This window comes from Miniopterus schreibersii, assembly GCF_964146895.1.
Source record: "Miniopterus schreibersii genome assembly, chromosome: 16".
In the NCBI taxonomy this organism is placed as follows: Eukaryota; Metazoa; Chordata; class Mammalia; order Chiroptera; family Miniopteridae; genus Miniopterus; species Miniopterus schreibersii.
The window spans coordinates 44,183,041-44,196,243 of NC_138116.1; the positions used below are offsets into that span (position 1 = coordinate 44,183,041).

The 13,203-nt window shown below is 39.4% G+C and overlaps 1 protein-coding gene and 1 pseudogene across 6 annotated transcripts in view; one reads left to right on the forward strand and one right to left on the reverse strand.

Moving 5' to 3' along the window:
* PRPSAP2 (phosphoribosyl pyrophosphate synthetase associated protein 2) overlaps window positions 1-13,203 on the reverse strand; it is a 50,736-nt gene that overhangs the window by 33,326 nt on the left and 4,207 nt on the right. For 3 of the 5 annotated variants that reach the window (XM_081162690.1, XM_081162692.1, XM_081162691.1), the window contains 4 exons: window positions 4,360-4,454; window positions 3,967-4,117; window positions 3,014-3,066; window positions 621-687 (listed from right to left, as the gene is read on the reverse strand). In XM_081162690.1, coding sequence (XP_081018816.1) covers window positions 621-687; window positions 3,014-3,066; window positions 3,967-4,085 — 239 coding nt within the window. In that variant the 5' untranslated portion in view covers window positions 4,086-4,117; window positions 4,360-4,454. The remainder of the gene's footprint in view (window positions 1-620; window positions 688-3,013; window positions 3,067-3,966; window positions 4,118-4,359; window positions 4,455-13,203) is intronic. The other 2 variants (XM_081162694.1, XM_081162693.1) reach the window with 1 other exon arrangement.
* LOC308568476 (tubulin alpha-1A chain pseudogene) lies at window positions 9,976-11,293 on the forward strand (annotated as a pseudogene). The gene has a single exon. The product of its transcript is annotated as a tubulin alpha-1A chain pseudogene (transcript).

A 13,203-nucleotide genomic window follows, 5' to 3' on the forward strand; every position in this document is an offset into this window, starting at 1 on the left:
AAGGAAAATATTAAATGGAAAATTCCAGAAATCAACAATTCGTAAGGTTTAAATTGTGAGCTGTTCTGCATAGTGTGATGAAATCTCTCGCTGTCCTGCTCCATCCCACATGGGACATTAATCATCGCTTTGTCCCACATATCCATGCTGTATGCGACCTCTGACCATTAGTCACTTGGTTATCAGATCAGTTACCAGAGACTAAGAGAGAGACAGACAAACAGACACCACATTCACATAACTTTTACTACAGTGTATCACTGTAACTGTTCTATTAGTTATTATTGTTAATCTCTTACTGTGCCTAATTTATAGATTAAGCTTTATCACAGATATGCATGTATGTATGTATGTATAGGAAAAACATAGTACGCATTGGATTCAGTACTATCTGCAGTTTTAGGCATCCGCTGGGAGTCCTGGAATGTATCTCCTGTGAATAACTGGGGGACTACTGTACTTGGTTACACATAAAAGTGAGCAGTTAAGCCAGAAAAATAAGAGGAGTAAGATACCAATTTTAAAACTATCTTAATTTTCCCTGCCTAGCCAACTCATTTTGAACACTCGTGCCCAAACAGAAACCCAGGAAGCAGCAATGCTGCTGGATCAGTACTTACTTTGAAACAGTCTGAATGATGAATACATCTTTTCCCCTCACGGACTCTTGAATTTGTACTCTTGTTTCTGAAAGGAAAAGGGAAAAAGAAGGGAGGGGTAAAGAAGGTATATAATTTATGTTTTAAAAAATACACAAAAACATTTCGATATTCTCCAATGTTACAAAATATGGAAACTGTAACTGTTATAAAACAGATTAGCTTTAGAGGCTACAAAAGGGTAATAAACATACTGCCATTAGCTACACTTTTTACACATGATTAACATGGTATCTTTAAGACAGAATTACATTTCTGACTTGAAACCAGTAAACCTACCCTCTCACTTCTTGTGTTTAAGCAGTGAGCACTGTACCATTCTGAGCATAGTGTCTTTATAGGAAATTATATACTCAGTCATTCAACCAGCAACAAGGAAGAACTTATTAGGCACAAAATGTTACAATAATGTTGTGAGAGCAATGAAAAATAAGGTCCAATACCCTACTCTCAAAAAATTTGTGATCAGCCACAAGGAAACAGAAAAACCCAGAATAGGAAAGCCTCATCAAAAAGTCAAGGTCATGGGAAGGAAAAAGAACAGGTGAGGAACTGATGTCGACTAGAAGCAACTAGAGAGATACTAGAGACACAGTGCTTGAACCATGAATCCTGGTGTAAAAAGAACAGCTTTAAAGGCTCTTTAGGACAACTAGGAAACTTTAAATATAGACTAGACATTAGATGATTAAAGAAAAAGTCCTTACTCTCGGAGATACATGATCAAGTACTCGAGTTAAATGTCTTGAGATGTCTACAACTTACTTCTGCACATACATATTCACATAGCAAAATGTTAATTGTTGAATCTAGGTAGTACATATACATATAAGTGTTCACTGTACTATTCTTTCAATTTTTTTTATGTTTGAACATTTTCATTTAAAATGTTGGAAAAAATAGAATACATGTATAAAAAGGAACCTGGTACCACAGAAAGAATATGAGCTTTAGAGTCAGAGAGATCTGGAACCGAATCTTGCCCCTGCTACTTCTGAGACCTCCTACCTAACATCATTCCTGAACGCAGTTCTTCAAAATCTGGTAATAAGGAGTCCATAAATGCTAGTTCCCACCCTCCTTCACAACAGGCACCAAGTATTTCCTCTCCCCTCATTCATGAACCTGGAGGGTAGAACAACCTCCTCCTGAGTCTTCCACCACTAGCTCTCCTCTCGGCCCTCATTCCAGACTAGACAAAGGACATGACCCAATTCCCTTTAGCAGCATTATCTTCTCCAAACTCTACCTGCATATTTTCTTCAGTTAACTTTTTTCACTTGGGAGATAGGAAAGAGAAGGCAATAATAAAGAAATATATAGGGGAAGAGGAAATTTGTGCCCTTTCATCAAGTCTATTTTAAGTTCCATAATATGTAAGTACTTGACAAAATCCTACAGTGGAAAAGAGATAACTAATGTTTATTAAGTACCTGCTATGTACCAAGAACTGTGTTAGGCACACAAATTAATCCTCAAATACCCCTAATTATTTGCAGTTTAGAAAGGTTATATAACTTGCCAAGGATAAGCTGTCTGACTATCAAGTGCATGCAAACTGCCTGTCCCCCCACTAAAATACATAAATTACAAGGTTAAATAATACATGCTTTTTACAATTTAAGCTGTTTATGCAATGATATAAATCAATTAACAAAAAGCATTTTTCTTTTTTTTTTTATTAATCCTCACCTGAGGATATTTTTTCCATTGATTTTTAGAGAATGGAAAGGAGAGAGGGAGGGAAGGAAAGAGAGACATTGATGTGAGAGAGAAACATCGATTGGTTGCCTCCTGTATGTGTCCCATGGGGCTGGGGATCAAACCTTCAACCCAGGTACGTGCCCTTGACTGGGAATTGAACCCTCGACCCTTTGGTGCACAGGCCGACACTCTAACCACTGAGCAATACTGGCCAGGGCAGCAAAAGCATTTCTTAACAAGATTTCATGAAGTCTAACCCATGGCAGCTCACATGGAGGTAAAGAGTAACAACCAATTAGTATTGTGGTCACACAGGACTTACTCATCCTGCCTAAGGTGACATAAATTCAACTACAACTGACATAATGTTTCCATTCATTTGACCAGCTGGTTCATATATCTATGCAGTTTTTGTTAAATGAGGTCTAAGAACTGGCATTTAAGCCCCCAGATGTGACTTGCTCCAGGGTTTGCATTTAGTTGTTATTGTGGGAGCTAACACACCACTTTCGCCCACTGTGCCTGCCTGACTTCCTGCTAATGGAACTGGAAACTAAGCCTAACTGTTTCCATAGTGGAGGATGAGGGGCTGAGCCAGTACGTCATATTCTGTAAAAAGATCAATGTTACGCATGTCAAAGATAGCTCACCTCGGTTAGGTTCCTGGTAAACCTGCACTTTGCCCATTTCCACCCCCAGCCGCCTAGAGAAGAGAAAGGGGGGGAAAAGCTGAAAAGGTAATAGAATAGACTCAACATCTTTACTATCTAAGTATGATTTGTAAATTAATAAAAATAAAAGAGAGGTATTCTTATTGTAAAATTTAAAGTGAGTATTAAATTGTACCATTACTCCATTACCGAACCCCTCACCCTCCACCCCATGCCTACCTGAGGAGGTCTATGTAGTCCTGCTCTGCCTGCCTCACTGACCATTTCCTTGCGCTCTCTACACTCCCCCCATATTCCTGAGATACACCAACAACTCCTGCTGCACACCACAAGGACTTTGAACCTACTGCTCCCTCTGCCTGGAGGGCTCTGCCCCCCAGACTTTCACTGAGTGACTCATTCAGGTTTCTCAATTCACATATCATCCCGTTTAAAACACACCTGAGCACCCAAGCTAAAACAGAACCTGGCCCATCATTCCTTTCACCATTTTTTTAAAGCATTTACCACCACCTGAAATTATCATGTTTATTTTGCTGATGTGCTTCTTGTCTGGACCCCTACAAAATGTAAAAAGGAAGGATTTTGACTGTTCACTGTTATTCCCCAATACCTAAATCAAGGCCTAAAATAACTAAAACTATGCTGAACTATAACCTATAAACTATTTCTGTATAGCATCCACTTCTTTGTCCTTTATACTCAAATATTCTATACTATGAAGCATCTAACTATCCCTGGCGCTCACAAGGCAGTCGATTAATGTGTGCTGAAAGTATAGGGTGCTATGATAGTTTACAAAAAAGTTAGCCCTTAATTATACACACATGACACGCAGATTATCTGCTTTCCAGTTTAACAATCAGTGCTAATCCGATTATTAAATTAAAACATCACATAATACAAACATTAATGGTATGATTATAACTCACTCAGCAATTTTCTTTGAAAGCTCCATACATGATGAATTAGAATTTGCTGAAAACAACACCAGACCTCCTTTGGTTATGTTCATCTTGGTTTCTAATTCAGCTGGCGCCACACAAAACATCAAAACCTTCTTGGTTTTCCAATTCTCAGAGCCTAGAAGGATATAAAATATAGCAAGAACTGTCATATGATATTAATTACACCTGAATGGATTTTAATAGCAAAATGACTTCAGCTGAAGGAAATTAGTTTTCATTATAATAGAGTCTTTTATATTAAATATATATGGACATATAAAAAGTCCATTTAGATTTTAGGGTTCCAAATTTATGGAAATACGTTATCACATGATTTAATTAGTTTTCATGACCACTGGGAATAAATGATAAACTTACAAGAAAGGCGGAGCTGAAGAGCTCAGTGTTTTACTGTTTGCTGCTTAAAGTCAATTATGGAAACCTCCTTTTATTCTCTGACAACAAAATTCCTCCTGGATTAACACACAGAAAAATGGCAGAGCCATTAGCAAGGACATGGACTGATTGATCCTTAAACAATAAATAAGTGACCCACCTATGCCCAGCTTTTCCTATAATATCTGTTTACCATAAAACCTCCCCCTGACCTTGCAGCTGCCTCTCAGATGCCCTAAATCATATCTAAAACTGATCCTGTTATTTGCATTTTCCTCAGGCAGAACACAAGGTTGACCATAGAACAACTTTGCAGGGAAGTAATGTGACCATGCAAATGACAGGGAACATGCCCAAACAGAAAGTCATGGGAGCTGAGGTTCTAACCCACTGGCCATCCGTGTGCCCTTCTACCTTGGACTCTCTGGGCTGAGTGCATGCAACAGCAACACGCTAGTAGGCCACGGGGGGTGGGGGCACCTTCCCAGCATGCCCACAGCAGTTCTGCAGTTGTTTGTTTACTTGGGATGGCACTGGGAAGGCTGGTGGAGATTATGAAAGGGCTGAAGCCACACAGATCCTGTTATTCTTAAACTTTAACTACACAAGTAATATACAAACACATTCTCCTTGTTAAAAAAACAAACGGAATATGACAGTGAAGGCCATAGTCACCAGCCCCAATCCCAGGTTCCTTCCCACCCACGTCCCCAGTTCTTATTAGTTTGGTATGAACACCATCAGGCCTTTTTTATACATTCACACACGGACCCCCATAAGATATATATATATAAAAAATATATTTCTAACATAAAAAGGTATCGTACAAATCTACCTATAATTTGTCTTTTCATTAAACAATAAATTTTTACAATCCAGGTTAGAAAAAAGAGACCCCTCATGTCCTTTTTAACTGCTGCCAGTATTCTATAGTGCAGATATGCCAAATTGTGGAGGTTACCATCCTGAACAGGCCTCCCTGTACCCATGTGTATGACTCTGCAATAACTACAAGAAGGGAACCACTGGATCACACTGGATCACAGGGATAGTGCAAATTATGGTCCCACCAGAAGACTTAAGAGAGTGCATTTCCACACAGAATGCACCTCTTTAGGGACATTCCACAATGGGAAATATGGGGCATTACAATGGATTCACCTAAAGCCTACAGGTCTCAATTTGCATTATAACTGCCATCAGGTGGCCCCAAGGAAAGCATAAGTGGAGGGGTCAGTATTGGCCTGGAATGTAGCTTCAATTAAGCGACTACAAGACTAGCACAAGTGGCAGTGGCCACAGCTCACATCGCGGTGCCCACTAAAGGGCCCCAAGCCCAGCACAAGTGGCAGCCATCCTCCGTTTGCAGCAGAGCCTCTTCCAAGTGCCTCCAAGCCCAGCACAAGCAGCAACCAACCACAGACCACTTTGTAGCTCCTACCAAGAGGCACCAAGCCCAGCACAAGAGGCAGCTCAACTTGATCTGCACCAGAGCCCTTCCCAAAATGCTCCAGAATCCACACACTTGGTGGCAGGCTTCAGACCACAGTACCCAACCAGATACACAAATTACACACCCACAGGGTGGATTCAGCTTACACCAGAGTTCCACTAAAGCACCTCCTGCTTCGTGGAGTCAGCCTCTGCAAAACTCATACACTGTAGTCATGGTCAGCCCTCTCAGCCAGTCAGCCTGAGGGTCAACTCCACCCACTGACGTCCAGCAGCAATCAAAGCTCAACCACAAAAGAAGGGCACATACAACCCACACAGGGGACACCTCTAGAGCATCTGGCTCAGATGACCAGGGCACCTTCTACATAAGGTCACTCTGTCAAGACTGGGGAACATAGCAGATCTACCTAATACATGAAAACAAACACAGGGATTCAGCAAAAATGAGGAAACAAACAAGGAAAGAACAGGAAAAAACTCTAGAAAAAGAACTAAACAAAATGGAGACAAGCGGTCTCCCAGATATAGAGTTCAAAACACTGGTTATAAGGATGCTTAATGAGCCCGGCCAGGCGTCGTGGCTCAGCGGTTGAGCATCGACCTAGGATCCAGGAGATCGCGGTTCAATTCCCGGTCAGGGCACATGCCCAGGTCGCGGGCTCCATCCCCAGTCGGGGGCGTGCAAGAGGCAGCCAATCAATGACTCTCTCATCACTGATGTTTCTATCTCTCTCTCTCCCTCTCCCTTCCTCTCTCTGAAATAAGTATATATATTTTTTTAAAAATGCTTAATGACCTCAGAAGAATAGATGAACTCAGTGAGAACTTCAACAAAGAGACAGAAAAAATAAAAAAGGAGACAGAATATTGGGGGGAATACTTTGTAAAACATGTGATTGTCTCACCACTATGCTGTACACCTGGAACTAATAACAAATACTACTGAATGTAAACTGCAACTGAAAAATAAAATTTAAAAAGATAGGAAACATAAAAAAGAATCAGCCAGAAATAAATACAGTAACTGAAATGAATAATACACTAGAGAGAAACAACAGATTAGATGAAGCACATGATCAAATTGGTGACCTGGAAGACAAAGTAGTGGAAAATAACCAAATCAGAAAAAAAGAGCCCAGCTGGTGTGGCTCAGTGGTTGAGCATCGACCTGTGTACCAGGAGGTCACCAGTTCAATTCCTGGTCAGGGAACATGCCTGGGTTGGGGGCTCAGTCCCCAGTGGAGGCTGCAGGAGGCAGCCAATCGATGTTTCTCTCTCTCTCTCCCCCTCTCCCTTCCTCTCTCTGAAGTCAATTAAAAGAACATATTTTTTTTTAAAAACTGCAAAAAGAAAAAAATCCAAATAAATGAGTATAGTTTAAGGGACCTCTGGGACAATTTCAAGAATACCAATATTCATATCATGGGAGTCCAAAAAGAAGAGAGAATGCAAGGGATTGAAAACCTATTTGAAGAAATAATGACTGAAAACTTTCCTAACCTGGCAAAGAAAATAGACATACAAGTCCAGGAAGGGCAGAGTCTCACAAACAAGATAAACCCAAGAGGGCCACACCAAGACACATCATAATTAAAATGCCAAAGATTAAGGACAAAGAAAGAATGTTAAAAGCAGCACGGGAAAAGCTGTTAGTTACATAGAAGGGAGTTCCCATAAGACTATCAGTTGACTTCTCAAAGGAGACTTTTCAGGCCAGAATGAATTGACACAAAATATTCAAAGTGATGAGAAGCAAAGACCTACAACCAAGATTACTCTATCCAGCAAGGCTATCATTTAGAATCAAGAGAGACATAGTCTTGCAGACAAGAAAAAGCTAAAGGACTTCACCACCATTAAATCTGTATTAACAAGAAATGTTAAAGGAACGTTCTAAAGAAGAAATCAAAACTATGAATAAGAAAATATATTTAAAAATTCTCACTGACAAAGGCAACAGTAAAAGCAGTAGATCAACCAACTATAAAGCTAGTACGAAGGTTCAAAGACAAAAAATAGGAAAATCATGTGTAGTTACAATAATAAATTAAGGGATACACACAAATACATACTCAAAAGAGGTAAAAAATTACAAAAACAAATATAGGAGGGGTGAGTAAAAATTGTATGATTTTAGAATGTGTTTGACTTAAGCAACTATCAACTTAAAATAGACTGCTCTAAACATAGCTTGGTATATATAAAGCACAAGATAACAACAAACTAAGCATCTTTAAAAGATATACAAGAAATAAAGAGTAAAAACCTGAGGGGGACACAGGGTGGAGGGTGGCAAAGAGGGAGAGGTGATGGGGAACATCTGAAATAGAGTCAACAATTTTAAAAAAATAAAGAGAAAAGAAGTCAACATAACACTATAGTAATCAACATACAAGCGAGCGAGAAAATAAGAAACAGAGAACTACAAAAATTATCAGAAAACAAATAAAATGGCAATAACTACATACCTATCAATAACTTTAAACATAAATGGACTAAATGCTCCCATCAAAATACAAAGGGTGGCTGAATGGATTAAAAAAATAAGACCCATTATATGCTGCCTAGAAGAGGCCCACTACAGATCAAGACACACACAGACTGAAAGTAATGGAAAAGAAAAAAGATATTTCATGCAAATGGAAATGAGAAAAAAGCTGGGTAGCAATACTTATATCAGGCAAAATAGACTTTTAAAAAAGGCTGTGAAAGAGACAAAGAAGGCATTTCATAATGATAAAGGTATCAATCCAACAAGAGGGTATAACCCTTGTAAACATTTACACACCCAACACAGGAGCACCTAAATATGTAAGTCAAATGTTGACAGACATAAAGGGAGAGACTGACAGACAATAATACTAAGAGACTTTAACACTCCATTGACATCAGCAGATAGATAATCCAAAATAAGTAAACAAGGAAACAGTGGCCTCAAATGACACATTAGACCACATGGGCTTAAGTAATATTTTTAGGATATTTTACTCCCAAGCAGCAGAATATACTATCTTTTCAAGTGCCCAGGGAACATTTTCCAGGATAGACCACATGTTAGGCCACAAAATAAGTCTCAACAAATTTAAGATTTAAGTCATATCGTGCGATAAAAACTACCCGCAAACAATGTGATATCAAGCATCTTTTCCGATCTCAATTATATGAAACTAGAAATCAATTACAAGAAAACTAAAAAACACAAACACATGGAGGCTAAATAACATGCTACCAACAATGAATGAATTAACAAGATCAATGAAGAAATCAAGATAACTTGAAAGAAATGGAAAAAAAAAAAAAATCTGTAAGACACAGCCGAAGCAGCTCTAAGAGGAAAATTCACAGCAATACAGGCCAACCTCAAGAAATAAGAATCATCTCAAATAAACAATCTAATCTTATACCTAAAGGAACTATAAAAAGAACAAAGTCCAAGGTGAGTAGGAAGGAGGAGATAATAAAGATCAGAGCAGAAATAAATGAATTAAGAGTCTAAAAACACAATACAGCCTTGGCCAGGTGGCTCAGTTGGTTGGAGTGTTGTCCCAAATGCTAGAAAGGTTGCAGGGTCAATTCCTAGTCAGGGCACAAACCTAGGTTGTAGGTTCAATCCCTGGTCAGGGCACGTATAGGAGGCAACCAATTGATGTTTTTCTGTATCTTTCTCCCTTCCTCTCTCTCTAAAATCAATAAAAATATATATATAGCCAAGGGTGAGGTGTAAAAAATTAATTAAAAAACACAATACAAAAGATCAATAAACCAAGAACTGGTTCTTTGAAAAGATAAACAAAATTAATAGCCCTTTAGCCAGACTCATCAACAAAAAAAGAGATAGCCCAAATAAATAAAATCAGAAATAAAAGAGAAGTGACAACAAACGCCACAGAAATACAAAGGATTATAAGAAAAGACTACAATTATATGCCAACAAATTGGACAACGGTGAAGAAATGGATCGATTCCTAGAAACATTCAATCTTCCAAGACTATTCAGTAAGAAACAGAAAATCTGAATAGACCAATAGGAAGGCAACTGAACAGACTAACAAAATAGATTGGTAATTAAAAAACTCCCCTCAGGATCTTACATTGACTACCTAAGAGTCACTCTGTAAGAAGAAACCACCTCTCCTCTTCCTCTCTGCTATCCACTCAGCAGCCGCAAAGCAGCTACCATGCATGAGTGCATCTCCATCCATGTTGGCCAGGCTGGTGTCCAGATCAACAATGCCTGCTGGGAGCTCTACTGTATGGAACATGGCACCCAGCCAGATGCCAAATGACAAGACCATGGGGTGGAGGGGGTGGGGGGAAGATGACTCCTTCAACACCTTCAGTGAGACAGGTGCTGGCAAGCATGTGCCCAAGGCAGTATTTGTAGACCTAGAGCCCACGGTCATTGATGAAGTTCACACTGGCACCTACTGCCAATTCTTCCACCTTGAGCAGCTGATCCCAGGCAAGAAAGATGCTGATAACTATACCTGCGGGTACTACATCAATGGCAAGGAAGTCACTGACCTCGTCTTGGACTGAATTTGGAAACTAGCTAACCAGTGCATAGGTCTTCAGAGCTTCTTGGTTTTCCACAGTTTTGGTGTGATAACTGGCTCATGGAATATCTATCAATTATGGCAAGAAGCTTAAGCCGGAGTTCTCCATTTACCCAGCCCCCCAGGTTTTTCAACAGCTGTAGTTGAGCCCAACAACTCCATCCTCACCAACCATACCACCATGGAGCACTGTGATTGTGCCTTCATGGTTGACATCAAAGCTGTCTATAGCATCTATCGTAGAAACCTTGATATTGAACATCCAACCAATACTAATCAGAATAGGTTGATAGGTCAAATTGTGTCCCCCATCACTGCTACCCTCAGATTGGATGGAGCCTTGAATGTTGATCTGACTGAAATGCAGACCAAATTGGTTCCCTGTGGCATTCATTTCCTCTGGCCACATAGGCCCATCATCTCTGTTTAGAAAGCCTACCATGAACAACTTTCTGTAGCAGAGATCACCAATGCATGCTTTGAGCCAGCCAACCAGATGGTAAAATACATAACTTGCTGCCTGTTGTACCATGGCAATGTGGTTCCAAAACATATCAATGCTACCATGCCACCATCAAGACCAAGGGTACTATCCAGTTTGTGGACTGTGCCCACTCTTCAAAGTTGGCATTAATTACCAGCCAGCCTCCCACTGTGGTACCTGGGGAGATCTGACCAAAGTACAGCAAGCTGTGTGCATGCTGAGCAACACTACAGCTACTGCTGAGGCCTGGGCTCACCTGGACCACAAGTTTGACCTGATGTATGCCAAGCCTGCCTTTGATCACCAGTACACAAGGGAAGTTTTCTGAACCCGTAAGGACATGGCTGCCCTTGAGAAGGATCCTAATGAGGTTGGTGTGGACTCTGTTGAAGGAGAGGGTGAGGAAGAAAAAGAATACTAAAGGTAAAATGTCACAAAGGCCCTAGCCGGTTTGGCTCAGTGGTTAGAGCGTCAGCCCACAGACTGATGGGTCTGAATTCGATTCCAGCCAAGGACACGTACCTCAGTTGCAGGCTCAATCCCTGGTCCCAAGCAGGAGGCAACCAATCAATGTCCCTCTCACATCGATGTTCCTCCTTCTCTCTCCTTCCCTTCCACTCTCTCTGAAAAGCAAAGGAAAATATATCCTCAGATGAGGATTAAAAAAAAAATCTCACAAAGGTGCTGCTTTTACAGGGAAGCTTATTCTGTTTTAAACATTGAAAAGTTGTTTGTGGTCTGATCAGTTAATTTTTGTGTAGCAACTGTGTGTACACAATTATCAGCCTATGCTTTAAAACATGACACTTTGTTACAGACCCAACCTGTCCATTTCTCTAATGGGTTGAATAAAGTAGTCCGTCTTTTTTTTTTTTTTTTAATGTCTTTTTATTGATTTCAGAGAAAGAAAGTGAGAGGGAAAGAGACAGAAACATCAATGATGAGAGAGTCACTGATCAGCTGCCTCCTGCACACCCCCTACTGGGGATCAAGCTGGCAACGCAGGCACATGCCCTGACTGGGAATCGAACAGCAATCTCCTGGATCATAGGTCGATACTCAACTGCTGAGCTATGCCAGCTGGGCAAGTATTCCTTGTCTTAAGTGGAAAAAATAAATAAATATAACAAAACATTCAAAGAAGAACTAATACCTATCCTTCTCAAACTATTCCAAAAAATTCAAGAGGAGGGAAGGCTCCCAAACTTATTTTACTTGAGAAGCATTACCCTGACACCAAAATCAGACAAAGACACTACAAAAGAAGAAAATTACAGGCCAATATATCTGATGAACATAGATGCAAAAATCCTCAACAAAATATCTGCAAACCGAATCCAGCAATATATTAAAAGATTATACACAGAGATCAAATGGGATTTGTTCCCAGGATGCAAGATTGGTTCAATATCCACAAATCGATTATTATGATACACCACATAAACAAAATGATGGATAAAAATCATATGATCATATCAGCAGGTGCAGAAAAGGCATTTGACAAAATCCAACATTTGTTTATGATCAAAACTCTCAGTAGAGTGGCGACAGAGGGAACATGTCTCAACATAATAAAGGTGATATGGCAAACCCACAGCTAACATCATACTCAACATTGAAAAGCTAAAAGCTTTAAGATCAGGAACAAGACAAGGATGTCCATCCACTTTCACCACTTTTATTCAATATAGTATCAAAAGTCCTAGCCACAGTAATCAGACAAAAAGAAATAAAAGGCATCTAAATTGGAAAGAAGTAAAACTGTCAATTGTTTGCAGATGACATGACAATAAATAGAGAGAACTCTAAAGATTCCACCAAAAAACTATTAGAACTAATAAATAAATTCAGAATACAAAATTAATACTCAGAAATTGGTTGCATTTTTATACACCAATAACAAATTTTCAGAAAAAGAAATTAAGAAAAACAATCCCATTTACAATTGCATCAAAAAGAATAAAATACCTAGGAAACAACTTAACCAAGGCAAGTAAAATATTTGTACTTGGAAAACGATAAGACACTGAAGAAATTTAAGTAGATACAAATAAGTGGAAGCATATACCATGCTCATGGATAGGAAGAATTATCATCATTAAAATGTCCATACTACCCAAAGCAGTATAGAAATTCAATGCAATCCCTTTCAAAATACCAATGGCACATGTCACAGAACTAGAACAAATAATCCTAAAATTTATATGAAACCACAAAAGACCACAAAAATAGCCACAGCAATACTGAAAAAGAACAAAGTTGGAGGTATCACACTACCTAATATCAAACTATACAAGGCTAACAGTAATCAAAACAGCATGGAACTAGCAT